Here is a 25,631-nt window from a genome sequence, read left to right as displayed (position 1 = left end):
CAGCAAAGGTTTTGAGAACTGGGAACCATGTTGTTCAGTGTCTGAACGAGTCAGGTGTTAAGGTGTAGTGACTACTGAGGGCTGGGCAGCTCAGTCAGGTGCTGTTATTGTACATGTTAGCATTTTGAATCAGATAACTGGTTTATGGCTGCTCAGGCTAATACTCAGCCCACAGTCGATCAATTTTCCAGCTCTGCCCTGATTGTTATTTGCAGAGGGCGTACCGAGCCAGGGCCGCTTCCTTTACTCTTCCTTTTCCTCCTCATCTGAGGTGAGAGGGCCACTATATAGGAAGGGATCCAAAGAGCGTCAGGCATCTAACCACTGCCATTTGTCCTCATTCAGCTAGCCAAAACATGGAGGTCTGGAGAGCGCCTCTGTGTCTCCCCTGGGTGTAGTTTGCTGCAGCATGTGGGAAACATGCCCACCAGTTAAATGTCTGGCTAATAAAAAAAAAGCTCAAAACCCAGCCAAAAGTGAATAAAATGTATTTATTTGAAAGTTGTCACAAGTGCTGAACGCGCACTTTGTGTTTTTGGTCTGACCAAAAAGCTCACTTTGTTTTTCCATTTTCTTTTCAGAGCGTGTGGGTCAAAGTTTAGCTCCTGTTGCTTTCTTTTAGCATCCTTCGACTTTAAACTGCTGTGCCTTTGGATTTTTCTGTGTGTATTGCCAGACCTCCCATATGTGGAGTGTGCCATCAAGACTTCTGCGTGCAGCACTTTGATTTGGAAAAGCTTCCTCGTTTCTGTCGTTCATGGGGATGCAGTCTCCCGAGTTGACATTGACTTTGTTTGACTTGAGGTTGGACTGTGTGATTCGTCCCACTCTGGAAATAGATCCCAGCAGATGCCCGCTCTCTCCCTCTCTCTGGGCCGGCCATGTCTGTGAGAATAAGAAGTTCAACCCAAAATTCCTGGAAGATCTTGGGAACTACCAGTGAACTGAGAAGCCATATACAGTGCACTCTGCTAAAGTGTGCAGCACAGCTAATTATGTTTTTTTTTGGTACAGCAGGGACCGCCTCCCCACTTAGTTAATGAGCAGATTGTAACTACTGAGATACAACTATTACATGCAATTATAAGGAAAATGGAGCCTAAGCAGGATTTTTTTTTTTTTTTTTTAAGTCTTAGCGAGGGGAGTTGGGGAGTCATTAACTGTCCACATGTTAAAACATACTGAAGCATGTCAACATAGAGCTGCTGCCACTGACTTCACTGATTTAATCTGCCCATTGTTCTCACATGTGTTTGCTTGTAAGGTATCAGTGACAATGGGACAAGGTTTGGTTGTTTTTAGGGGCTGATGCCGAACAGGTCAAGGCAGCTGAGGTGACAATGCAGGTGGTAGAATGTAGGAATCAAGAAGTAGTTTAGAATAAACTAGTCTAATTAATCACAGTAATGGTGGCACTTAATTTACCTGTTAATGCTGTTTAATTTAAGGGTTTTTCCACTTTTTAACCTAAGGTTAAAATTCTGCTTTTTAACCCTTGGTTATAAAGTGGAAAACCCTTAAATGAAGATAGTAACAAATGTATATTTTTTTGAAATTGTATTTGCATTCTACATTGGCATAAACTTTCACATTGGATGTAGTCCAAACACCAACCACACATCTACTTGATATTGGTGTGAAGCTGAAATCTGTGTGCGTGCATGCATGCGTGTGCGTGCGTGTGTACCAGTGGCTAACCATAATGTCACTGCAGCTCCATGTCTTTATAAGGCAGCAGTGTTAGGAATCCAGGGAAAAAACATTTACTGCGAAGCAGCCTGCCGCCTGCCTTCCGAACAATTGTGGTTCGGCTTCAAACACATTCCTCCTTTCTCTACTGATAATCTTTACAGATGAAAAGTTCTGCAGGATACCGGGCTGCATTAAACTACCTGAAACTGTCTCAGCCGGTCGTTCTCAGCACCACCTTCCATTTGTTCTTTTCTCGGGGATAAGTTGTCCCCATAAATCAAAAACAATACAGTGCTCCAATGACAGAAAACTCCTGTTTGCTCAGCAGTGCGAGTGTTTTGACCTTTGAACCTGCCCGAGGGAAAATAAAAGGGGACTTGGAACCGGAAGTGTCCAATAATACAGAGTGGCCTGACGGGGGCAGGAAGGCTGGCATTTCCCCCCGCCGTCACTCCTCACATTTCATCGTTTCCTGCAGCCCCAGTCGTAAAAAGCCCAGCAGCACGCGTTTGAGATTCAAAGTTGTGTGGATTTCGCCCTGTTTATTTATTTTCTTGCTGGTATTAACATATTCTCCAGGAGTTATATAACTCCCCGCGAGAGCACTTTGAAGTTTGACTTGTCCCGCTACTTCTGGGGTTTCCTGGATCGGAGCGTGAAATTGCTTTAGTTGGCAAATTATTTTCATCTGCCGCGCGAGGAACAAAGACCCTCCTGTTTATACTGAGGTGTGGTACAGAAAGGGACGGTCCCGTTGGCCCCCGCCTCCTGCAGAACAAACACAGGGATCAATGTACTCGGGGCTCAGGTGGAGAAAAGGCTTGTCAGTGGAAGGGTTTGTACTTCTGTAAGAAACAGCTGGTGAAGTCAAGCTGTCGTGTTATTAAATTCCAGTTTTGCATAAAAACCTGAAGTAAAAGTCCAGTTGCAAATTGCTCAGTTTTCTGCAAACTTGCAAACAGATGACACTGTGCAACAAATTCCCTTTTGGAATTTTTAATTCCAAACTGCTTATTAGAGGGTTTTCCCCCCCTCCTGAACTGTGGTTAGTCAGCGGAGGAGGAATATTTGTCGATGGAGGGTGAGATAGTGTCCTCCCGTTGGTTTCCTGCTCATTTGTCTGGTAGCTGGTGTCGGCCAGCAGCGAGGGACCGAAGCGTCAATCTCAATCACAGGCCTCGGGGACCTGCGGCTAGACGGAGGTCCATCGCGTTTGTGAAGTCTCCCAAGTCTGCGTGGACAAGGCTTCACAAAATTCCTCATGCGAGTGTTGCTGGAGGGGCGTCGGACCGCTGTTTCCCCCCTGGAGGTTTCCGGCGAGCGGAGGGGAGTTGGCTCTCACAGAGGGCTGTTTGAGAAGCGCCCGCTCTCTCTGCAACCCGCCAGTGAAAAGTCCAGTCTCGCCACAAGAATTTCCATACGACCGTCTGTAATCTGAAACACATTACCGTCCTTACATAAACACGGGGGCTGTGCTCCTGTAGCTTTATTCTCCGCTAAAAGAAGTCGGGCAGACGTCTCGGCCGTGGGCTCCCCGGAGCCGGGAGGCACCGCCGACAGACTCGGAGCCTCACCAGACGTTCCTGCTTTCGTGCTGTTGTTAGTGTCTCTCCGCGTCACAAGAAATCGTTTGGTTAGTCTGCTTTATTTTTCCCTTTTTGGTTTGCCCGCGACTTGCCAGACAACCACAATGTAACTAACGGATTTTGGAACACACAAAGATGGGCATGATGCACAAAGGGCTTCACAGAAATGTGACAGATGAAGGAAGGAAAAAAAGTGAATAAATAGAGACTGATATGAACCTTTCAAAGACATATGTGCCTCAGCGTCTATTTGTAGCTGCACTGCATTGCACTGTGCTGCAATCCCTGTGTCCGTTCAGGTTATCCTGGCGCTCCAACCTCCTCCCACACCCCAAAGACATGCACAAGCCAATAGGCAACTCTAAATTGGCAAACGCAGTGAGTGTGGATGGTTGCTTGTCTATGTGACCCTGTGATGAACTGGTGACTTGTCCATGGTGAAAACCCCTCGCTTACGCCAACACAGCTGGGCTACACTCCCAGTGAGTCTGCAGTGTAGAGTTCTAGAAAATACATAGGAGTGTTTCACATGTCTCGAGGACGTCTGTCCAGCAAAGAGCTCATAGAAAACATGTAGAAGGAGGTATGACTGGACGAACCTCTGCCACATTTAAAGTGACCAATCAGAAGACTATACCACCAGTGAAGCCGGTTTTGGTTGGCTGACCTAAACCTGGAGTTTTGGTCCTCTTACATTATGACCAACTTAGAACTGTTCGTTTGGATCTTCATAAAGTGAATCTGTGAGAATTCAGGAATTTCTAGGGTCTTTCCTTGATGCTGGATTAGCTGGTGGAACTCCTCCTTGTTTAATCTATTTCCTATATTAAGCGCAAGTAGTCCTCAGTGTTAATGCTCTAGTTGAAAGCAGTTGTAGCTGCTAGGTTTAGCAGCAGGATCTGTCTCATTTCACGTCACATTAAAGCTGTCTGGCTCTAGATTTTACAACAAGCAGCATCCTCTGTCTGCAACATTAAACGCAGACACAACTGCCCTGAAGGCCACACACGCACACACACACACACACACACACACACACACACACACACACGCACACGCACACGCGCACACACACACACACACACACACACACACACACACACACACACACACGGTACATTCTTATCGTCTGCTTGAGCCTCATTCATTGTAATATCAAGGTTTGTTTTGTTGTGACTCATGTGTTTGTATTTGTATGTGTGTGTGTGTGTAAGAGAGAGAGAGACAGAGAGAGAGAGAGAGAGAGAGCCTAGTGCATTGTTCTCTTGACCACCTGTTAATGCAGAGACCTGCACAGCTGTGGGCGTGGAACTGCTCACTCATTTTTATAACAGGTCTTAAACAAACAAACACACACACACACACACACACACACACACACACACACACACACACACACACACACACACACACACTGTTTATTCTTTCAAATGATGGGACTTAATTCACAGCCATATTTCTTCCCTCCTCCTTTTCTTCCTCCACCTTCTTCTCCTCCTCCTCCTCCTCTCTTGTCCTTCTGTTCATCCCATTTATAATTCTCTCTCTCTCGGCTCCCGTGTTGTTTTTGGGTTCCTGGCTGCTCCTCTTTCAGCCCAAATTGAAGTCATAGTGGCTTCCTGAAAGAGTGTGAAGTCATGTCTGGTCCTTGTGGAGTGTTTCATGTGCAGTCTCTCCCTCTTCCTTGCTGCGCCATCAGCTGCTGCTGGCCAGTGTTTTGAGTCGTAAACAGATTTTAGGTCATCAGTTTCAGAGATAGTTCAACATGTTGGCTAATTCACCTATTGCCATAATCTCTATAGTCATATGCTTTAATCATTAGTGCCCATTATAGATGTGAGCTGCTCAAATACTAGTAGTTAGTAGTTACTTAGTTTCATACTTACATGGTTTTTGCTTTAAATAAATCAAGTTCTGGGTCTTAGTTAATGAAGGAATCATTACCGGCATGACAGATCATCAAATGATGATGGAGTGGCTGCACTAAATGTGTGCTTTTGAAATCACATGTGCATTAAGGCAAGGAGGCTGTGTCATGCGATCTGCTGCCAGGCTGTGTACACATGGCTTCCCTTTCCCCTCTGTAAGTGTCCAGGGTGGCGGCCTCTCGGCAGCTTGCTATGATGCGAATGAGGTGAACACATCCTCTTCAGCGCGACTGCACCTCATGGAATTGTGGTTTCCATGTTTGCATGTTTCACAATTTGTGAGACTTTCCAAAATAGCTGCAATTTGCTTACTAAATGGAAATGTGTTCCAGAGACCTGGGAATAAGATACCGTCCCGATATTCCAGTCATTTTCTTCTTTGGACTGTTGCCATTGGGGTCGCCGCAGCCTCTCACACCAGCCAACTCCATGTCCTCCTTCACAACATCCATACATCTCCTCTATGCTCTTGCTGTAGTCCTCCTGCCTGCCAGGTCCTCCTTCAGCAGCCTTCTCCTCAGCATTCTTAGATTTGAAGTGCATCCTACAATTATGTTCATGTTTTTCAACTCCTAAATAAAGGAATGTGAATGGAGAACTGCTTCCAGCTGACAACAGTTTCCATCATTTGCCTTTACATGCAAACATTTGCCTATTGATGGCTTGCAAAATGGAAATGTTTTGCTGCTGCCAGAGGCTGTCGGCGTGACTTATTCCAAGGGAGAAGCCGTGGCCTTTCATTTTCATAGCATGCTTGGTTTGCTCAGCCCGGAGTCATTGAAGTGTGATTGTCTGAAACTGTCACTCAAGATGCTACCACCACCACTGACCCAAGCAGTGCCCTCTACAGGAGGGGCTGAACAACTACACGGCACTTGTCTGTAGTGTTCGGTGTCTGATTGTAATTGTAAAATTGTGTAGGCGCCACAAAAAAAACCTGTTCAATGTTTTTTTTATTACATGCAGTAGATAAATGCATGATGAACTGCTGAATAATCCCATCAATAAGGAGACAAGTGATAAAATGGAACAACAAAGATGGATTATACAAATTCATTTTGGCCAATGGATCATCAATAACTATCTGTATGTATGTATGTATGTATGCATGTATAAATATACTCATTATATACATATATTGAATGAAACTCTTACATCATGTGCCTCTTCCTGCCTCTGTTCAGGCTTGTTGTGTTAGTGGGAGGAGGGTCGGCACCTCCTGTGGTTGGAGGCCTGGGGAGCGCTGGCTGTGTTGTGTGCCGATGGTCTCCTGCAGACCGTCTGGGAGCTGCTGCTGCTGCTGCTGCTGCTGTATAGCAACACTAAGCAGGCATTACAAAGCGTCGGAAAATCCCCTGATGCAGAGTCCAGATGTCTGACGGCTGCAGACCATTAAGGAGTCGCAGCAGAGCGCAGCGGCGAAGGGGGAAGTGGGGAGCGAGTGGAGTGATGGAACACTGATAAACAAAAACAACAACACGAGATGAGGGGCGGTCACTGCCGCCCCCAACATAGTATATGCATCAAATTATGGGGATTTTATGAATTTATTTTTATTAAGAGATGATCTTTGCGTGCCAACCACCTGAACTGCAGAAACTTACTCCAAGTCTCAAGGTGACACGAAATGTAAGTGACGTCATTGAGACAGCAGGCCATTGCTGTTTAAAGAAGGACACCAGTTTTTTTTTCCTTTTTTTAATGATGGGATGTCTGTGGGGATAAGCCCTGAAACAAGAGCGCCGGCAATGATGAAGGCGGAGATAAAAGTGGAACACAAACAGATTATCTCTCTGCTGTGACCCCGGGGTCCAAACGCACGGTGGTGACCAACACGTGCCGACCGCGCTCACGCCAGCAGCAGCCGCACATGCACTTATGTATGTGCACACAGATTAGCCATGTGTGCTACATCAGTTGCAGATGCTTGAGTATTTCTCATAGAACCCGTTTTTTAAATTAATAATTCAGTTAACCTTGTCTATTAAAGTACATTGTTTTCTATAATTGAATATTGTATATATTAATAATATTTATATTATAATTATGATATATTATGATATAATATTATTAATAATATTACATTATTAATATTAGGATTTAAATAATATTGTAGTCATTTTTGTAGTAATTTATAAATTAGCTGTTTACATTTTTTCGATTACTAATACTGCCTGCTATTATTTGTATTCGTGTCAGTGGCAGTAGTGCTGCTAGTAGCAGTATTGTAAGAACGCTTCAAACTTTCCAAGCTGTGTCCTGCCGCCGTGCTGACAGGTTGCAATTTTCACGACAGATGTTTTGTCAGTCGTACTGAAAAGTCCCCGTTTTGACGGCGGCACACAGGCTCGGCATGGGTGGCGTTCTTTCTAAGATCAACGTCTAACATGGTTTTAGTCACATTTACCTCCCCATAACTTTAGATTTCCTGTCTGTGGTGGAAGGAGGGCGTTTTGGAGAGAACATGTCATAAATGGCCTCCATCATTGAACCATGAGAAAGACCCGCCCAGGCAAGATTGGAGGCAGCGGTTTCCCTCGGCTATGCTCTGTAATTTCAAGGAGTGTGTGTGTGTGTGTGTGTGTGTGTGTGTGTGTGTGTGTGTGTGTGTGTGTGTGTGTGTGTGTGTGTGTGTGTGTGTGTGTGCATGTGCGTGTGTGTTTGTGTGTGTGTGTTTTATTTGTGCTTCCATGGTACTTTATAGTAGAAAAGGGCAAAATAACGATAAAGTTTTTTGTTGTTGTTCAGTTAAAACACTTTTTTGCTTACCACAGCACATTTTTGCGTATTTCATTTGTGTGTCACACACACAGTTCTTCTGCCGAGATTCACTCCCTTTCCATTCGTAAGGGTAGCTCAATAGAATTCCTGCCTCACACCAGATGCCATGTATTAGGCTTGCTGTCGGTCGTATGTGGCGATGTTCAGGACTATTTACACAGAGCTGCCGCGGCATTATAAACAGTGTAAGTGTAACCCTTAGGGCTTGGTATTGATGTGAACAGTTTGATGCTGATGCTTTCAGCAGTGTTGTCCCTGCAACAGTAGTTCCACAGCGGATGAATACTGCTGCACCGCACATGTTTCAACAGAAAAACTAAAATTGAACAAATTCAACTTTGTCTGTTGATCCAACATCTTAAAGGGATGGCTCAGAATTTTGGACATTGGACCTCATTTCCAAATTAGGCCAACTTGTGCTGTTCCCTCAAACGTTATTCTAACAACACAGACATTTACATTGACAATCTGAGGTTCTAATTATTCTGCCAGTGTTTACTGTGGAGTTGGTAAGATTGTCTTTATTGGCTGGCTAGCAGCAAGGGTAGCCTAGCAACCAGAAAATCTTACTGAAGTAGGACTGGGTGAAGGGTGTTAAAACTGATAAATAGCTCACTGGCTAACTTGGAAATGAGATCCGAGGCCCAAAATTCTGAACCATCCCTTTATTTTATTGTTTAAATGATTTGGGGGGGGGGGGGGGGGATGACCATTTTTCACAGTATTTAGGAGGATATTTCTGCAAAGTTGGATCGTTATTCAGGAAGCTTCTTGAGTTACTCTTGCTCTGTTGCCCGAGGGCCAGGGCCGGTAAAGACGGGCATCTGCTCCCACATCTGGAACAGTACAAGATCTCATTCTCACAAATGGGACAATTTATGAAATTACTGGAGTTTCAGTCTTTACCCGACTTCTGCTTTGTGTAAAATCAGACTTTATTAAACCTGCAACAACACATTGCCAATTACCACTATCATTCCAGCTTCATGTGGCTATAAATGGTGTTTCTAGAGGACTGTTATGATCCACCAGGGTCTCTAATCTCCGTCCCGTGTGTCCCTTTAAATCCTCCTCAGTGAGAACAGATGGATCAGCTGGACCAACGTGCTCAAATCAGCTGACTGATTTTTCTGCTCGTCTTCATCCGAACCTGCTGACAGGATGCTGATGTTGTTTATAGATGTGTGGCGGAAACAAACATCACCATTCCACTGGGAGCCACCTTGTCTAAGGGAGAAGATCACATGACAATAATAATTACAGTTTTTCACCTACGCTCCAAATTCAGCACCTACTTGTGATACTAGTGAGTGGCTCATGATACAACAGCAGCTTCCCCTCAGTTCCGAACCTGTTTTGGATTTTACAGTGGTTTTGGATTTCCTTTGTTGCTTTGCCATGCTGCAAAAACACAAAAGCATTGTCTGCAGAGAAGATTCCACATTGGAATGTGCTTTTTATTCACAACCACATCTCCGCCAGGATTTTGTCTTCTTGCCTCCTTCAACAATCTCCGTCCTCCCTGCTGACTCAACATGTTCAGGAAACATGCTATCATGTCAGTTTGCTGTATTATGCAATTGACAGCATACAATGTAACAAAGGGGAAAGTAGTCAGTGAGATAAAATTGCGTATCATTAGCCTAATAGCATAGTTGCCTAAGTCATATTTGAACGTTTTCGGAAAACAAGAAAAAATACATTTTTAGCAAGCACATTGGTGTGTTTTTTTTTTCAGATATCACAATTTGGCCAACAAATGACTTAGGCAATTATGCTATGAGGCTATCGAGATACATATGTGTGTATATATATATATGTATATATATATATATATATATATATATATATATGTATTTTTTTTCTGATTAATTGTACAGGCCTTCAATGAGTCTTAAGGGCATCTTTTGAATACTCTAAAAGAAATGCAACCTTCTCCCTACACGGTACGTGGCACTTCACTGAGGTGGCTAGTTTTCTGGCCTTACATCTAACAACTTCTCAAGCCCTTTCAAGGACATATTTTGTAATAGATTTTTTGGTTGAATGATTCAGATCTCAATCTCATTTGTTTGGTGTATGAGGATGATAAATTTCAATCTGGATGGTAGTCTGAAGATATTTTTTTCATCTACATGTTGCGAGCTAAAAAAAACCTGTGTAATATTGCAGTACGTCTTCAGTACAGCACAGTGACTCACTGATAAATGATCTACTAAGTCTGACTGGCGAAGCCTTTAAAGCAACTCTTGGTAACTTTTCGAACATAAAATTATGATTCCAAACTCAGTAAAGCGGTAGATAAGCGATTAATAGGATCAATGGTGCCGCCTCGGCAGAGAGTGGGGGGTTGTGCCGGCTGTAACTGCACTGTGTAACTTTCACGCACGACCCGACACGCCTTCCTGTGTCATCATTACATATAGGACGAACCACTTAACGGCAACGTCACGCGTTTATTTAGAGGCGGTTTTACATACTACTATTACAAATACATAAGATTGTAAAATGACGGAATGGAACCCAGTCAGTAACCTCGATGAAAGACAAAGTAATAAAAGTGTTGAACGTTTGTTTGCTAGGACGTTATTGTCAATGTCTGTTTTGCATTTCATATTGGTGTTTTTCCTGAGCACATACGAGCGCTCCAGCGAGGCGACTATTTGTATTTTCCCACATCAATAAACTAGCGCTGCAGCGTGTTTACTTCGTCACTTCGCCATTTCCACCCAATCAATGCGACGTTGCGTTGTCTGTACAGCTGTTGTAGGCATTACAGCTACACGAGTTTATGACTTGTTGTAATATTAGAACCATTATACATCACATCATTTCCAAGCAATTTTCATGATGAGAATGATGCGAACCAAGCGCAAAACACTGCCGTCTGTCTAAGCAATACACTCTGCTTGTTTGTATAATTGTAGTTGTCTGTCACGTTCAAAAGAACAATACAACAATATTTAAAACAAACAAACAAACATGTAACGCATGTTACTTTACCTTGTCAGTGGACATATTTCCAAGGGATTCTTCAGTATGCCGGCTGTGTCAACAAACCCACGTGAAGGGCTGGTACTTTTCCTCTTTACGACACCGGCAAAGAGTATTTGCAGTTCTCAACCAGCAGGGAGTAGTAATGAGTCCAAGTTACCTAGAGCTGCTTTAAAATTCATCGTTCATCAACTGTGCGTCTTGTATTCATCAGGCAGGTGAAAATGAAAGAGGGATATTTTCCACCAAACCATTGTCATGAGCACTCACATTGTGTGATAATATTATGACGTGGTAATGACACAGCATCATGGAATCTCTGAGAAATGCAAACAATGGCTGACCACCGTGATACCATTGTACATGTGTGCGCAGCGGCCGGCTCGTTGTGCAGCTCCCTGCTAGGGGCAGATAGCGGGTCGCCTGGGACAAAGGCCTCCAGTTGATATGTGGACAATGGAGCAGGCACACAGCAGCCACCTCTGAGATGGGAGGGGTTGACAATGGCTCTCATTCTGCCGCATCAGAGCAGGAAGTTGTAGCGTTGACCTAAAAGTCAGAAAGGAAAGAAATAGTTCACTCAGTCTCCAGATCATGTGACCCAGTGACCACAAACCACTGCTGAATTAGCACACTGTACAGAATTCTCTTAAATTCAATTAAAAGGCTGCTTTTATTTCATAGTACCTTTTCACTTTGTATATAAATAAAAAAAAAACATGAATTCTAAAAGATTAGCTTGTTGATAATGTCTATGCATGTGACTTAGTTTTTTAAATATTAGAAATGTATCATATTTATATTTCACTATCTGATCGTATTGTTTCACCATAAAAAATATTTTATAATAGTATGCTGTATGTAAAACAAAGTAAAGAGTGCATAGCAACCAGAGGTGTGCCTTATTTGCAAATATGACTGGTGTCCATTCATTGGGCAATATGATGGAATGTACTTGTGGAATAGTTAATAGTTAAAAATTAATTGAATAGTTACAGTTTGTTTTAAAAAAACAGAATTGTTTTGCTTTTCTCTCTGTTTTCACATTTCATCAACCAAATATAAAAATAATATTTTTAAGATGAACAATTTCTGAAACATGATTAGAAAAAGACTGATTCAACGAATGATTGTTAATGTGGACAGAATATCCAAACTCTTAACTTGACTGGGCTTTGCTTGCTTTGCTGCCTGTGTGCATGTTGATGCTGGTAGTTGTTTTGAAAAAGATAAAACCAAGGCTGGTGTCCACAGCACCAAGGTTTAGGAGACACTGATAGATGACGTGGTGGGTTTCCAGTTGAAAACATCAGATACGCTTATCGAAATGCTCTTCCCACAGAGAGTCAGTACGTCAAGCTCAAAACCTTATTGCGCGTTGAAAGATGAACAATGCACATTGTAAAAGAAAACAAGAATGGCTGGCTATTTGTGGCAGTTTGCAGTGTTGTTTTGTGGTAAAACGGACTAAAATAAAGGTTGTGAATAAAGACACTATTCTCCTGTGGAGAGACACAGAGATCCTCCTCTTCAGGGAGGAAGGAAGCGATGCAGGCGGCTCCAGTGTGGAGAGAGATGAGAGGAGGGAAACTTCAAACTGTGGGGAACTGTGGAACTTATTTACCTCCACAGCAACTCGACAGCTGCGTTTGAGGCTTTCCAGCCGAGTTCAACCTCAACCCCCCCGTCCTCCAAAACCAAACCCGTAATCTGTCATTCCCACCATGACCAAACTCACAATTGAGAGAAAATACAATATGCAACAGCTTTGGCCTCCAAATTTCAGAATTTAAATGATAGACTGCTAAATTAGTCAAAATTGCAACACTGAAAATGTATTTTTTAAACAATTTTAGTTTTTCTCTCATATTAATACTTTACAATATTAAAGTTGCATACGCTCATATAAACACAATATGATGACATCAGTAGAGTATTAGCAGACTGAAAGTACAGATCAAAAACACAAGAAACCTATTTCTATAAGTCTATATGAGCTTCATTATAAAGTCTATAAATGTTTTGACTTCACAGAGGAAGTAGCTGCCACACGCACAACGCATCAGTTTCTTCTACAGTGACATTGATCCCCGTCTTTAACCGAAACCCTTCCCGCGTGCTCAGGTTTGAAAAGGGCAGGATCTACAGCTACATCGGGGAGGTGGTGGTGTCCGTCAACCCGTACCGCGCCATGAACATCTACGGCCGGGACACCGTGGAGCAGTACAAGGGCCGCGAGCTGTACGAGAGGCCGCCACACCTCTTCGCCATCGCCGACGCCGCTTACAAAGCCATGAAGAGGCGGAACAAAGACACCTGTATCGTCATCTCAGGTAACACAGCGAGCCAGAAGATTGGCCTAAGACTGAGCCAATCGTCCATGTCGTGCAAAAACAGTGCACCAACATTTATTAAGTCTAATATTCTGTTTTATTTTAAGAAAGAACGGACTTGAACTATTGGTTAATCATCTGTAAAGTTTAAAATGAGAACTTTGACCCGTGGAAATCAGGCATGCTAAAAGGCTCCACCCTGTGGTCACAGTGGGAACTGCGCCATCTACATTGAAGGATTTACATTACGTAAAATGTTGGCTTGGATTCAAAGTTTTGGATGCTGAATACTGAATTTTTTTTATTTTCAATTCACCTTGCAGGGGAAAGTGGAGCAGGAAAAACAGAGGCCAGCAAGTACATCATGCAATACATTGCTGCTATCACCAACCCCAGTCAGCGGGCTGAGGTGGAAAGGTGAGCGAGCAGCTCTTATTGACTCTGTTACACTCCATCACGCCAAGTGTGTCCAGGGTTGGTTTATTGACAGTGGGAAGTGATGTCTGAGTTTTGTTTGAAAACTGTCAGTCAGACCTGCTGTTTCCTCTTTGAACTCTGTTTATAGTGTTTATGATCATGCTATCGATTGTGCTTTTACTGTACTACATTCACTTTGCTCCCCTCATTCCGCCTTGGATCTTTTCCCCTGTATCCAAACTGTACCCCAGCAGCTCTATGTGGACGCAACAACTGTTGACTCTCATTTATTATCATTCCATTTTATAGTTTTATTACAGCTTCTATTGAAGTCAAAGTCCACAGTTAGATACAGAGTGGGTGTGGAGCCATCAATTGTATTACGTAAAGGTCATGTTGGCCATGGCACATTGAACATGTGTAATATGAGCAGTTTATCGTAGAGACAAACCACTACTGGCACTCACACTCATACCTGCAGACAAGTTTGAGCTGCCAGTAATGTTCATTTCTTTGGAATGTGGGAGGCAGCTGGAGTACCTGGAGAGAACAGACACAGGAAGAACTTGCAGTCGCCACAGACAAAGGCCCCGGGTCTGGGAATCGAACCTACGACCTCCTTGCTGTGAGGTGACAGTGCTAACCACTGTGCCACCATCCCACCCATTATTAATCTTTTTTTTAAATAACAATAGATAACAATGCATATTCATCTGTACTTCAAATAAAATCAGTTTGCTCAACATGTTAGGACACACTGGCCTTTTACCCTATTTATAATACATGCAGATATGTATACACTAACAATATCTGTGTGCCGTCAGCAAATATTCCAGTTTGTTCTATTCACAGATGTTAATAATATTACAAACGATACTTTGCTGTCCTGCAGGGTGAAAAACATGCTGCTCAAATCCAACTGTGTCCTGGAGGCCTTTGGCAACGCCAAGACCAACCGCAACGACAACTCCAGCCGCTTTGGCAAGTACATGGATATCAACTTCGACTTCAAGGGAGATCCAATTGGGGGCCACATTAACAACTACCTGCTGGAAAAGGTAACGAGTCAGACACAGAACTTTGTCACATGGGTCATTTTCTCTTTGATCCTCATAAGGATTTATTATTAGGTCTGTATGTGCTACACACAACTCTGCATGTGGACCCCCAAAGTACTGTACACCTGAGCGGTCCTCAACAGTGGGGCCCTGATGCTCTTTGGTGGCTGCTAATTGATGCATTTCTGCAGATATTCACAATAATTCCTATGACCTGACATGGCAGATGGAGCATTTTTCAAATCCGATGGATTTGTTTTTCACGTCCACCTAGAAGAGAAGTCCCAGCTTTAGCTCCTGCCTCTTTCTCCTTGATTCACTGATTGGTCATGTCGTATTTAGACTGCTTAGAAACAAATCGTATGAAAACTTTTGATATGACCGTGTGACAATTTAAGTTTAAAATCTTAACAGTAGAGCTATTTGGGAAAACTAACAATAAATTAACCATGCACAATTTATTACTACAATCAATTGATTAAAAATAATCCATAATATCTTCATAATGCTATTCCTTTTATTTTTCTTCTCCATCAGTCCAGAGTGATTTTCCAACAGCCAGGAGAAAGAAGCTTTCACTCCTTCTACCAGGTAAATCTGTTTGTGCCGGTTTTTTGTCCTGTTTGTGCACACCAGTCGTACTTTATGCAATCTGTCACTGTTGTGTTTACTCTCTCCAGCTGCTCAGAGGCGCCCCGGACTCTCTGTTGCGTTCGCTGCACATCAAGAAGGACCCGACGGCCTTCAGCTACATCAAAGTTGGAGGCCAGATTAAGGTGGCACATAATTAGTGTTGAGTTTAACAAGCACACAAACTAATGGAGGTGCATGGAACCCCCAGAGACTACGGGGGGATGGTGGGGTTCACTGCAGCGTTTACAAGTTCTTCAAACAAACCACACAAAGCTCAACAAAGTTGTAACAAAACAAACAGCTGACCCGGCTTGTTTTTTTTAAACTCAGCATGCATTTGCAGCTACTCGTTAACTTCACACATTATTGAATCCACTGTAGGATCATGAATGTCTAAGACTGACTGGCGTGAGCTGGTTGTATATCACTGAATTCTCATCAAGCTCCTCCAACGCTCTCTCCTCTGCAGTCCAGCATCAACGATGGGGCTGAATTCAAGGCCGTCGCCGATGCCATGAAAGTCATCGGTTTCACCGCAGACGAGGTTCAAACTGTTTACAAGATCCTGGCCACCATCCTGCACCTGGTAAAGAAAAGAAAAGAAACTGAGGATCTGACCATTTCCCCCTAATGCTTCATGCTTCATGCCTTACCCCTGTTTTACACCAGAAGCGTTTGCAGAGCGTCAGCAGAGCGTCCGCGTCGACGCAGTAAAACGCGGCCACTAAAGTCAATGAGCAGGTTTACACCAGGCGCAGAGCGTCCGCGTTTCAGAAGCGTCCCAGAAGCAGTAAAACGCGACCCGCTGGAAAAGAACGCCAGAATTTATTCTTTGACGCTTGCCGTGTCCTTCCTGCGTCAATCGTAGCAGGTGGGATCGTTCAGACAGGAAGTCAATGGTGTAAAAACACGGTGGATCCGGTTGATTTTCATCATAACACACAATGTGCTGGATTTTGTACTTATATGTGCTGTACTGTACTGTGAAACATCAACGTGACGCATCGGCTTCAACGCTGTTCAGGTCGGCCGTCAAACAAAAACAGATTTCACTTTGAATCTCAAACTATGATGAACAAAATGCATCTATACTTTAAATACCTGCATTTTGTATGATGCCAGCAGTTCGGTTTATTATTGTTTTTCTTTTTTACACACATCGATACTTCGAGACACTGTCCCAACAGTGTCTCGAAGTATCGATGTTTTGTTTCATTGTTGTTTTCTTTAAAAACACGCGAATACTACCTGGGTTGTCGCGCGATCTTGCAATCCTCGCGTGAACCGATCGAGCCGCTGCGCGAGACGCTCTGCTCGTAAAACGCGTCCTGTGTGGGAGGCTGCTGTCAGAGGGATGTGATTTCAAAAAGGCATCAGATTGTTTATTTACTGTGTTTTGTTTGTAACTTTTGTTGAAATGAAAAAAGAATAAAGAATCATGTTTTATTTTGAAAAGGTTTTCCACAGCAAGACAGAATAAATGTGTGAATGAGAAGGCCGTGGTTACAGGGAGCAGAGATAAAGAAGGTGGAAGATTTTTCAGGTCCTGGCTTCAGCAGTGCAGGGTTTCTCTTTCCACACTGGTGGAAAAGAGAGAAACAGGAAAAAGGTGTCAGGTGTGATAAAGAGAATCTGAAGAATGAAAGGACAGGTGCAGAAAACAGTGGTGAGAGCAACGCTGCCTAGAGATGTTTAGAGACGGTGACACTGAGGAACAATCAGAAGGAAGTAGTAAAGATTAAAATGTTAAGCTTCTCTTTAAGAGTGACAGACTGAGATGTTTTGGACGTATACAGAGGAGAGACAGTGAATATGTCAGGAGGAAGATGCTGAGGTTCGAAATGGTAGACAGGAAGCTCAGAGGAAACCCAGAGAGGAGATTTATAGATGTCGTGAAGGGCGACATGAAGTTAGAGTGAGTGAGTGAAGAGGATGCAGAGGATTAGAGGGCGAGATGGAGGCAGATGATTGGCTCTCATTAATATTTTGTTATCGAATTCTATTCATCCATTTTTTATTATTGCTGCCTCTCCTGCAAGTCTTCTGATCATTTCACTTCCTTCCAATGATAATATTAATATCTTGCTAAAGTCCTATAAGTTCACCAATGACAGGAAATATCAGAAGTGTTTGTGTGCCATCCTAAACCTTTCACTCACTCATATTTTTTTAGGGCAACCTGACTTTCGGGGTGGATGGCGACGTGACCCTGATCGAGAACAGGAAGCTGGTGTCCGTGATCAGAGAGCTGCTGTCCACCGGAGAGGAGAACGTGGAGAAGGCGCTGCTGTACCGAACCGTGTCCACGGGGCGGGACGTCATCGAGAAGCAGCACACCACGCAGGAGGCCAGCTACGGACGGGACGCCCTGGCCAAGGTTGTTCTCAGCAGCGTTGTCACGGAGGAGGTGACGCAGTCTGGGCCCACCCGCCTGCTGCTTGCCTGTGCCACCCCTGCCGCTGTCAGGCCCCCACGGGCTGACTCACTCTGCTCCTAACCCCCCCCCCATCACACACACACACTCACCCCCCTTCCCCTCATCCCCAGGCCATGTACGAGCGTCTGTTCTGCTGGATCGTGGGCCGCATCAACGACGTCATCGAGGTGAAGAACTACGACGCCAGAGTGCACGGCAAGAACACGGTGATCGGGGTGCTGGACATCTACGGCTTTGAGATCTTCCAGAACAACAGGTCCGGAGGGCACTGAACCTCTCGTGTGTGCGATTGTTGTCGCCGCCTCAGTCGTGGCGTCTCAGTGAAATCCTCTGTTGTTCTAACCTGCCGCTGTCTCCTGCAGCTTCGAACAGTTCTGCATCAACTACTGCAACGAGAAACTGCAGCAGCTCTTCATCCAGCTGGTGCTGAAGCAGGAACAGGAAGAGTACCAGCGAGAGGGAATTCCCTGGAAACATGTAGGATGTTTTTTGTTTTTTTTTAGTCCCGCCTCATTGTAGTGGTTTGGATGATTGTTCCTTTCCAGTCATATTTCTCAAAATGTTTTTTTCCAAATTCAATGCAGGACATATTTCCAAAAATGTTTTAAATCTTTTTGACTTATAATTTAATGAAAAAAGAAAGGAAAAAAATGCATTTATAAGATTTCAAACTCAACAAACATATTATGATGTAGGAGTTAGGCAAAATGTATTTCAATTTATTTTGATCCATACTTGATGATTGAATAATCTTTTAGAAGCATTTTAATCTCATGTCAATAATGCTGCAACTATAAGAATGCTACAAGCAAGGGATGTTAACCCATGGAATATTTTCTATTTATTATTATTTCATCTTTCCCTCTGCTGTCAGATCGACTACTTTAACAACCAGATCATCGTAGATCTGGTGGAGCAGCAGCATAAGGGCATCTTCTCTGTGCTGGACGAGGCCTGCATGAACGTCGGCAAAGTCACAGACGAACTTTTCCTGCAAGGACTCAACAGCAAACTGGCCAAGCACGCCCACTACACCAGCCGCAAGGTGGGCACACTTTTATCCCCACACACTCACACCAGGCAAGAAGGGTTTTAGTTCGGAGTTCATCTTGATTGAGAGTAATTTCTTGTAGTTAAATGTGTTCTAGCTCCAAGGCACAACTTCCTAAATGATTCTTAAATTGATGAATAGATGTGAAGGAGGACTGAACAATCAACCCCAGTAGCAACCAGACACCACCAGGGGCAGTAATGTGCAGCTCTTGTTAATGAAGTCAGTGGTGAATGCTGATCTGAAGATGTTTGTTTCTGCAGATGTTGAACGCATAATTGTTTTGAAAGCATGCAACACCATGTTTGGACTCAAGAGGGCGCTGTTGCGCTTTAGGCCTCTCAGGCGGCGGTCTGACTCGACACTTTGCGCACGAGTGATGTCACTCTCAGCCAATGGGGTCGTGCATAGCCGCCGTCGGTGTGTTTAGAAATGTATGAGGTGGGGAAACGGGAAGGGGAGGAAGTGTGAAGATCGATGATGGAAAGCGGAAGCGGTCGGGGAACATCTGCAGTCTGCAGATGCAGTTGGAGGAGCCGCAGCAGGGAGAAACATTTCCTGCCTCTGAATAATGTGCACATTGGAAAGCTGAGTGAGGATCTTCCTCTGTGCTTCCACTGTTATGAATCCAACTGTTACCGTGCATGGCGTTATTGCGCCCCCTGCTGTCGGCCCTCTGCTCCCCCCCCCCCCGCCGACCTTCTCCCTCTCCACCCTGGAGCCTCCGGTGATGCAGCTCCCTCTGCCTAGAAATAATTTCACCATGGGTCGATATTCAGCCAGAAACCTCCTCCTCTGTGTCTCGAGGTGCCGTCTGGAGCTCTGCTAAACTGCTCTCAGCCGACCCCAGGAGAGTCTTTCAACGGATTAAAACAACCGTGTGTGTTGGATTAGTGCACATTTAATACTAATTTGGTGAGGATGCACTGGAGGAGAGCTATTGTTCAGATCTGGAGCACCGGCTTTACTTTTTAATATACAAAAAATATGTAGAATATTTACATCACCGTCTTTAGGTGGTGATGCTGCACATTGTGCTGTAACATCCAAATGGTTGCCGTGATCTTTGGGGGTGGATATAAATGTTAATCCAACCCAATGTGATTCATACGTAAATGATTCATTCGTGTTCAAAGATGATATTTCTTTTCCAAAATCCTCTGACATCCGCTTCCTGCAACGCTTCCGCCAGTTTAATGCAGGTACATAACTATATTAGACTATGATAAACAGTCCATCCCAGCTGTGTCCAGGTGAAGGCGGGGTTACGTCGTGGACAAGTCTGCAGTTTATGGCAGGAGAAATGCACACAGAGACAAACAAGCTTTAGCACTCGCAGACTTTCTAATTGGGCTCACGTGTGAGAGGAGCCTCGCAGACACAGGGACGACATGCACACTGCTCACAGGAAGGCTCCTCCAGTGCATCTCTAGTGAACACCAAGTGTCCACCATGGGGAAAGTCATTTTGGACCTCAAATCAAAGCTTCACTCTGTGGGCAGCTGTGCGCACATCTGCCTTGACAGATTTTCTAGGCTTTTTTTCTTTTCAAACGTAATGTTACTTTTAAAGGCGCGCTGTGCAAGGCATCAGTTGGCATGAATTGGAATAAAATACAGCTATCGTACCTTTTTTTCATTCACTAATGATGAGCATTTAAATCTACATTAGGAGTGGGTCCACTTGTGAAGATACAGCCGCACTGGGCCACAGTGTGTGTACTGTACTGCAGCCCTGGATGGGGATGTTTTTAATGGCTTTCATCTTGCTGAGCCTGTTCATAGCGGGCTTGACTGGTCAAATTGGCCCATGGAGACACCAGACCCAACAACACTGCCGAGCTGAAGGCTTCTCTCAAAATCAGCACCTCAGTCGAGCCACAGGCGCTATTGCCTTTGTGCCACAATACCCCAATGCATTGACATACAGTAAGGCAGCCCTGGTTAAGTAATGAATGGGTAAACATAAGGCAATTCTGGATGTCAGCGTCACCTGTCCACGTCAAGACGTGTACATTTTCTGTCGGCCTCTTGCATACCTGTACACATACATATATATGTATATATATATATATATATATATATATGTATATATATACACATATATAAAAGTACAATTGAGCGTTCCTGCTGCTGTGATGGTGCTGAGATGTGAGGAGACGCACCACAGAGATGCAGATGGAAGACAGTGAGTCAGAGATCTATTCCAGGAGTGTTCCTGTAACACGAGCTGTATGCACCAACATCCTCTTCCTCCTCCTCCTCCTCCTCCTCCTCCTCCTCCACCCTCACACACACACACACACACACACACACACACAGACCAACACCGTCCATTCACTCATTAAAGCAAAGCACACGGCGCACACTCACGCTGCAGGACAGGTTTGTGCAAATGCACAGATGCACATGTCCAGTGCAGCCAGTTTCCGTCAGTCTGTTTTGTTTTTTTGAGATGTGAGACACAACTCTCTCTCTCTCTCCCTCACCCCCTCTCTCTCTCTCTCTCCCTCTCTCTCTCTCTCTCTGTCTCTCTCTCTCTCTCAAAGCTTTGAAGTCTGATGAGCCACAGGACAGTGCTTTAACTCGGTCTGCCTTCAGCCATGCAGTATGAACACTTTTAGACATCATATGAGTCCACTGCATCAAAAGGAAAACCCAAAATGTGGTGTAATATCTATAATTTTTAAATCATATTTAAGCAAAGAAAATCATAAATAAAAACATCAAGAGCCAAACAAACTTGAGTCTTTTTTCATTAGTCTTCCACTCAGCTGCAGGAATTAGCAGCCACATCTTTAAATCCAAGCTCCTGCATCTGCAGGATCTTCGCCCTCCTCATTCTCCCTCCTTGTCTCACTGATTCCATCTTCGCACTTCTCCCTCTTTGCCCGCCTCCACTGTTAATCACTTGCTGACACACTGCCTCCATGTCTTGCCTCTCTGCGCTATCTCTTCAGCTTCTCTTTTCATACTCTCATTTCTTCCCTTCATCTATTTTTATTTATTATTTTTCTGAAGCTTCATCTCAGCACGTGGCGCAGACAGGTGCAGCATGCTAGTTAGATGGGATTTGCACGCGCATGTGTGTGTGTGTGTGTGTGTGTGTGTGTGTGTGTGTGTGTGTGTGTGTGTGTGTGTGTGTGTGTGTGTGTGTGTGTGTGTATACGGGTGTGTGGGTGTCCGCTGCCTGCTGTCACATGTATGATTGCATATCACAGGTTTGCACAAAGTGTTGTCAGGCTTTAAATGGCCATGTGCTGGCGATGCTATCTCCAAGAATACATTGGTAAGCGGGTGAAAGGGGTCATCAGAAGCAGGAGCTCCACGAGGAGACATCTAATGAATGTGTGTAAGAGCCGTGGATACAGCATCCTCTGCTTCAGCTGTGCGAGTTGTGCCGCTGTCGATTTTTCTCTTCTTTTTTTCTCCTTTTAAAGATACACTTAAAAAACAAACGTGTGAAGTAAATGCAGACGGCGGCAGGAAATGAATACTGGTGTTCGTTTAGGGTTGCACTGTAGTTAATGGACATATTTTAGCTATTTTAGCTACTTTAGCTACTTAAATAAGACAATAATTGGGACTGCCAAAGGTTAAGGTATGAGTGGTAAACAAACTTAACCTAGTACTATGATGTCCCTTGGCTGCGGTGGGTGTTCGCTGGTCATCACACACATGTTCTTGTTGTAGCCAAGAGCTAAAAGTGACAGATACAGAGTGGCTGTGGCAGCTGTTAGCAGGTCTTGGGGAACATCATCAGATTCTTGACATTAGCAACTAGTAGTTCATTCTACATACTAATATTAGCTAGCTCAGGCAGATCCTAGCTCTTTTAGGCAGATTGTAGTTAACACACAGTAGCCTGCTCCGACAACTCTGAGCTAACACATTAGCTGGTCTTGGTAGGGGTTGGCTATTTTTCTGACATCAGTTTGTTAGGGCAAGTGTTGGTAGACACGCTACCAGCAGCTTTGGTGGCCATCAGCTGGTTGTTGCTGAGGTTAGATAGTAGGTAGAGTTAGCTAGCCCTGAAGCTGCGAAATATTGGCATAATGAGCTAGCATTGGTAGGCATTAGCAGGTTGGTGCAGATGTTAGCAAATGTTTTCTTTCTTTACTCTGCAAACAGAAATAAGAGTTAATCACTGAAAACTTTGCAGTAAAGCAACTTGCAACCACTTGCTGTCACAGCAACGGCATACACTTACGTCAGGGTCTCCCACCTTCTCATCTCACCTTCCCTCCCCTCCCCTCATACCTTTTATGCCTGCTTTTCTGCCACACTGTCATCTCTCCTCCCTCATCACTCCTATCTTTGTCTTGATTGTGTTTTTACGCTCCATACTTCACTGCTCACCCTGAGCCAATTATTTTTCTTTTCCGTGTCTAAAAAGTCTTCTTCAGGAAGTCTACTGTACAGAGCTGAAAAATAAAACAGATGCATTGTCTTCTGAATCCTCACTAGAAGGAATTCAATATGTATTTATAACATTGGCAGTATTCAATCCGGGCATCTTATCTGACAGCCGTGCGTGCAGCCATATAAAAATACTGTCATTGGCCTGATGCTATCCATTCCTTCTGCTCATTATTTCTGCTAGATTGAAATTCAAAGTGCACCTCTCTTACCCGCTAGCTTGTGCCTCCTCCCTCAATCACTTCCTCTTCTTATTATTTTGACCTTGTTTTTCGCAGTTTGCCCTCCCTTTCAATCTCTGCACATACACACACACACACACACACACACACACAATCTTGGCTGCTTTATTATTAGCTCCTCCTCTGTGATTGGGTTTCAGCCAAATGTTAAAGCTGCTGGTGTGATTGTGTGATTGTGTGTGTGTGTGTGTGTGTGTGTGTGTGTGTGTGTGTGTGTGTGTGTGTGTGTGTGTGTGTGTGTGTGTGTGTGAGAGAGAGAGAGAGAGAGAGAGAGAGAGTGCTGGTGTGTGACTGATTGTGATGGATGATGGGCAAGGCAGCTCCCAGCAGATGCACTGTGTGTGTGTGTGCTTGTTTGTTTGTACAACGTGTCGGTTTCCTCATTTTATGTCTAAAATTGTGTAGATTGCTCTTCTGGTAATTGCAACCACTAGATTTCTTTCACTTTTGTAACCACTGCCGTTTGCATGAAGTGTTAATAGACTTCTTTTGAAACTCATTCCGCAAAGCTTTCCATGTCTGTGGCTTGGTCTGTCAGAACGTTAGTGGAGGCGTTCAGACCTCAGTGTTTTCTCTGAGGTATTTCCCTCACAGCCGTCAAGGAGGCACTTTGCTGTCTGATTGGAGGTGGATTGATTGCTTCAGTCTCTTTGGTGAATTCTCTCTTCTATGTAGATGATTTTTTTGTTTTTTGTTTTTTCCAATATCGTCATTGTGTTCCTGCCAGTGGTGACTGTTCCCTTGCTTTCGCTGTCTGAGTGTACTAAGCCCCGGTGACTCATTCATGCATTTTTCACAAAGAAACACCCCATCCAGCCTCGGCTGAGCTCACTGAAATAGCACGCAGGTCAAAGGCTGTAAAAGTTTTAAAGGTTGGATTCGCTGCTTCATGTCTTCTTGTTCACACCCTCCTCCCACTGTAACTCAACTATAGCTCCCACTGTGCGGCTGCAACACTTTGACTTCAGCATCCAGTCTGCACCCGCACGGCCTGATTACACAAAGCAGAGCTGCATTTGATATCCCCCTATGATGCTGCCTGTGAATACTGCAATAACTTAGTGTTGTATGCAATGTATTAACAGTAGTGCAAGCAACATCCTCTAATGTTGCACTGATTGGGAAAACCCCTCCGTGTACTCCTGTCTCCTACTGGTGGGGTTGCCACCCGTCCCGTTTTTCCCAGAATTGTTCTCTTTTTTCACCACCTGTCCCGGGAAAAATAAAATCCCTCCCGGGACACAATTTGTCCCGTTTTTTAGGGAAAATGACAAAACCTCATTTGATTTCTGTCTGTGGTCTACTCCTGTAAAATTGTCCCATATTTGGCAACTAAAAAACCTGTCCCGTAATGAACTGATACGGGACGCACTTCCCCCGCCCCCCCGTCGACAGACTTGAGAACCCCCCCCGAGATGTCCCGGATTTGAAATTCTAGGAGGCGGCAACCCTACCTACTGGTATTTATTTATAGTGGTCATTGCAGATGCTTCATGGTGTTAGCTGCTTGTCATTGCCTTGCTTTCATTCATATTACATGCTACAGTTAAACCAAGTGCACACTGTGAGCTCATTTCAACAGCAGTGTGTCTAATAAAGAACTGCAATGTTGTGAAAATAAATCAGCATTATTAGCCAGCTGATTACATGGAGACAACAGGTGTGGTTGAGAAGCTGGCTAGCATGCTAACACACCAAACCCACTAGTTCATACTGCAGCTAGTGGGTACATCCTACCACCTTTTTAAATCGTTCATCGTTGGTTTGGGTCCACATGAGTGTTGACTGAACTGGATTTGCTGCTGTTATATATGGAATCCTATTGTCCTTTAGAATTTCTTCTTAAGCTAGATACATCATGGGTAACCGTGGGATTTAGAGACATCTCTTGGTTGCATCAAAGAGACACATTACATTTAGCATTTTTCTTGAACCTGCTGATCCCCCTGGGCCTCTCTGAGTTTGTTGTAAAAAATGTAGCACACCTCTCCGCTGAGCACTCCTCCTCCTTACCATTGCTCTCAGCCCGTTTCTTTGGTGGAGCTGAGTTGGCATCAGAGG

General features: G+C 44.1%; 1 protein-coding gene across 1 annotated transcript in view; it reads left to right on the top strand.

The window, feature by feature from the left end:
• myo1d (myosin 1D) overlaps positions 1-25,631 on the top strand; it is a 68,349-nt gene that overhangs the window by 3,397 nt on the left and 39,321 nt on the right. Inside the window, exons 2-11 of the mRNA XM_076034882.1 lie at positions 13,106-13,314; positions 13,638-13,731; positions 14,624-14,789; positions 15,327-15,380; positions 15,470-15,565; positions 15,892-16,008; positions 17,596-17,799; positions 17,970-18,115; positions 18,222-18,336; positions 18,734-18,904. Of these exons, the coding sequence (XP_075890997.1) occupies positions 13,106-13,314; positions 13,638-13,731; positions 14,624-14,789; positions 15,327-15,380; positions 15,470-15,565; positions 15,892-16,008; positions 17,596-17,799; positions 17,970-18,115; positions 18,222-18,336; positions 18,734-18,904 (1,372 nt within the window). The remainder of the gene's footprint in view (positions 1-13,105; positions 13,315-13,637; positions 13,732-14,623; positions 14,790-15,326; positions 15,381-15,469; positions 15,566-15,891; positions 16,009-17,595; positions 17,800-17,969; positions 18,116-18,221; positions 18,337-18,733; positions 18,905-25,631) is intronic.

This window comes from Nelusetta ayraudi, unplaced genomic scaffold (genome assembly GCF_046127955.1).
Source record: "Nelusetta ayraudi isolate G7.1 ecotype Tasmania unplaced genomic scaffold, CSIRO-AGI_Nayr_v1 ptg000042l, whole genome shotgun sequence".
NCBI lineage: Eukaryota > Metazoa > Chordata > Actinopteri > Tetraodontiformes > Monacanthidae > Nelusetta > Nelusetta ayraudi.
The sequence above is the reverse complement of the archived record's forward strand: the minus strand, read 5'-3'. Positions and strand labels throughout refer to the sequence as shown.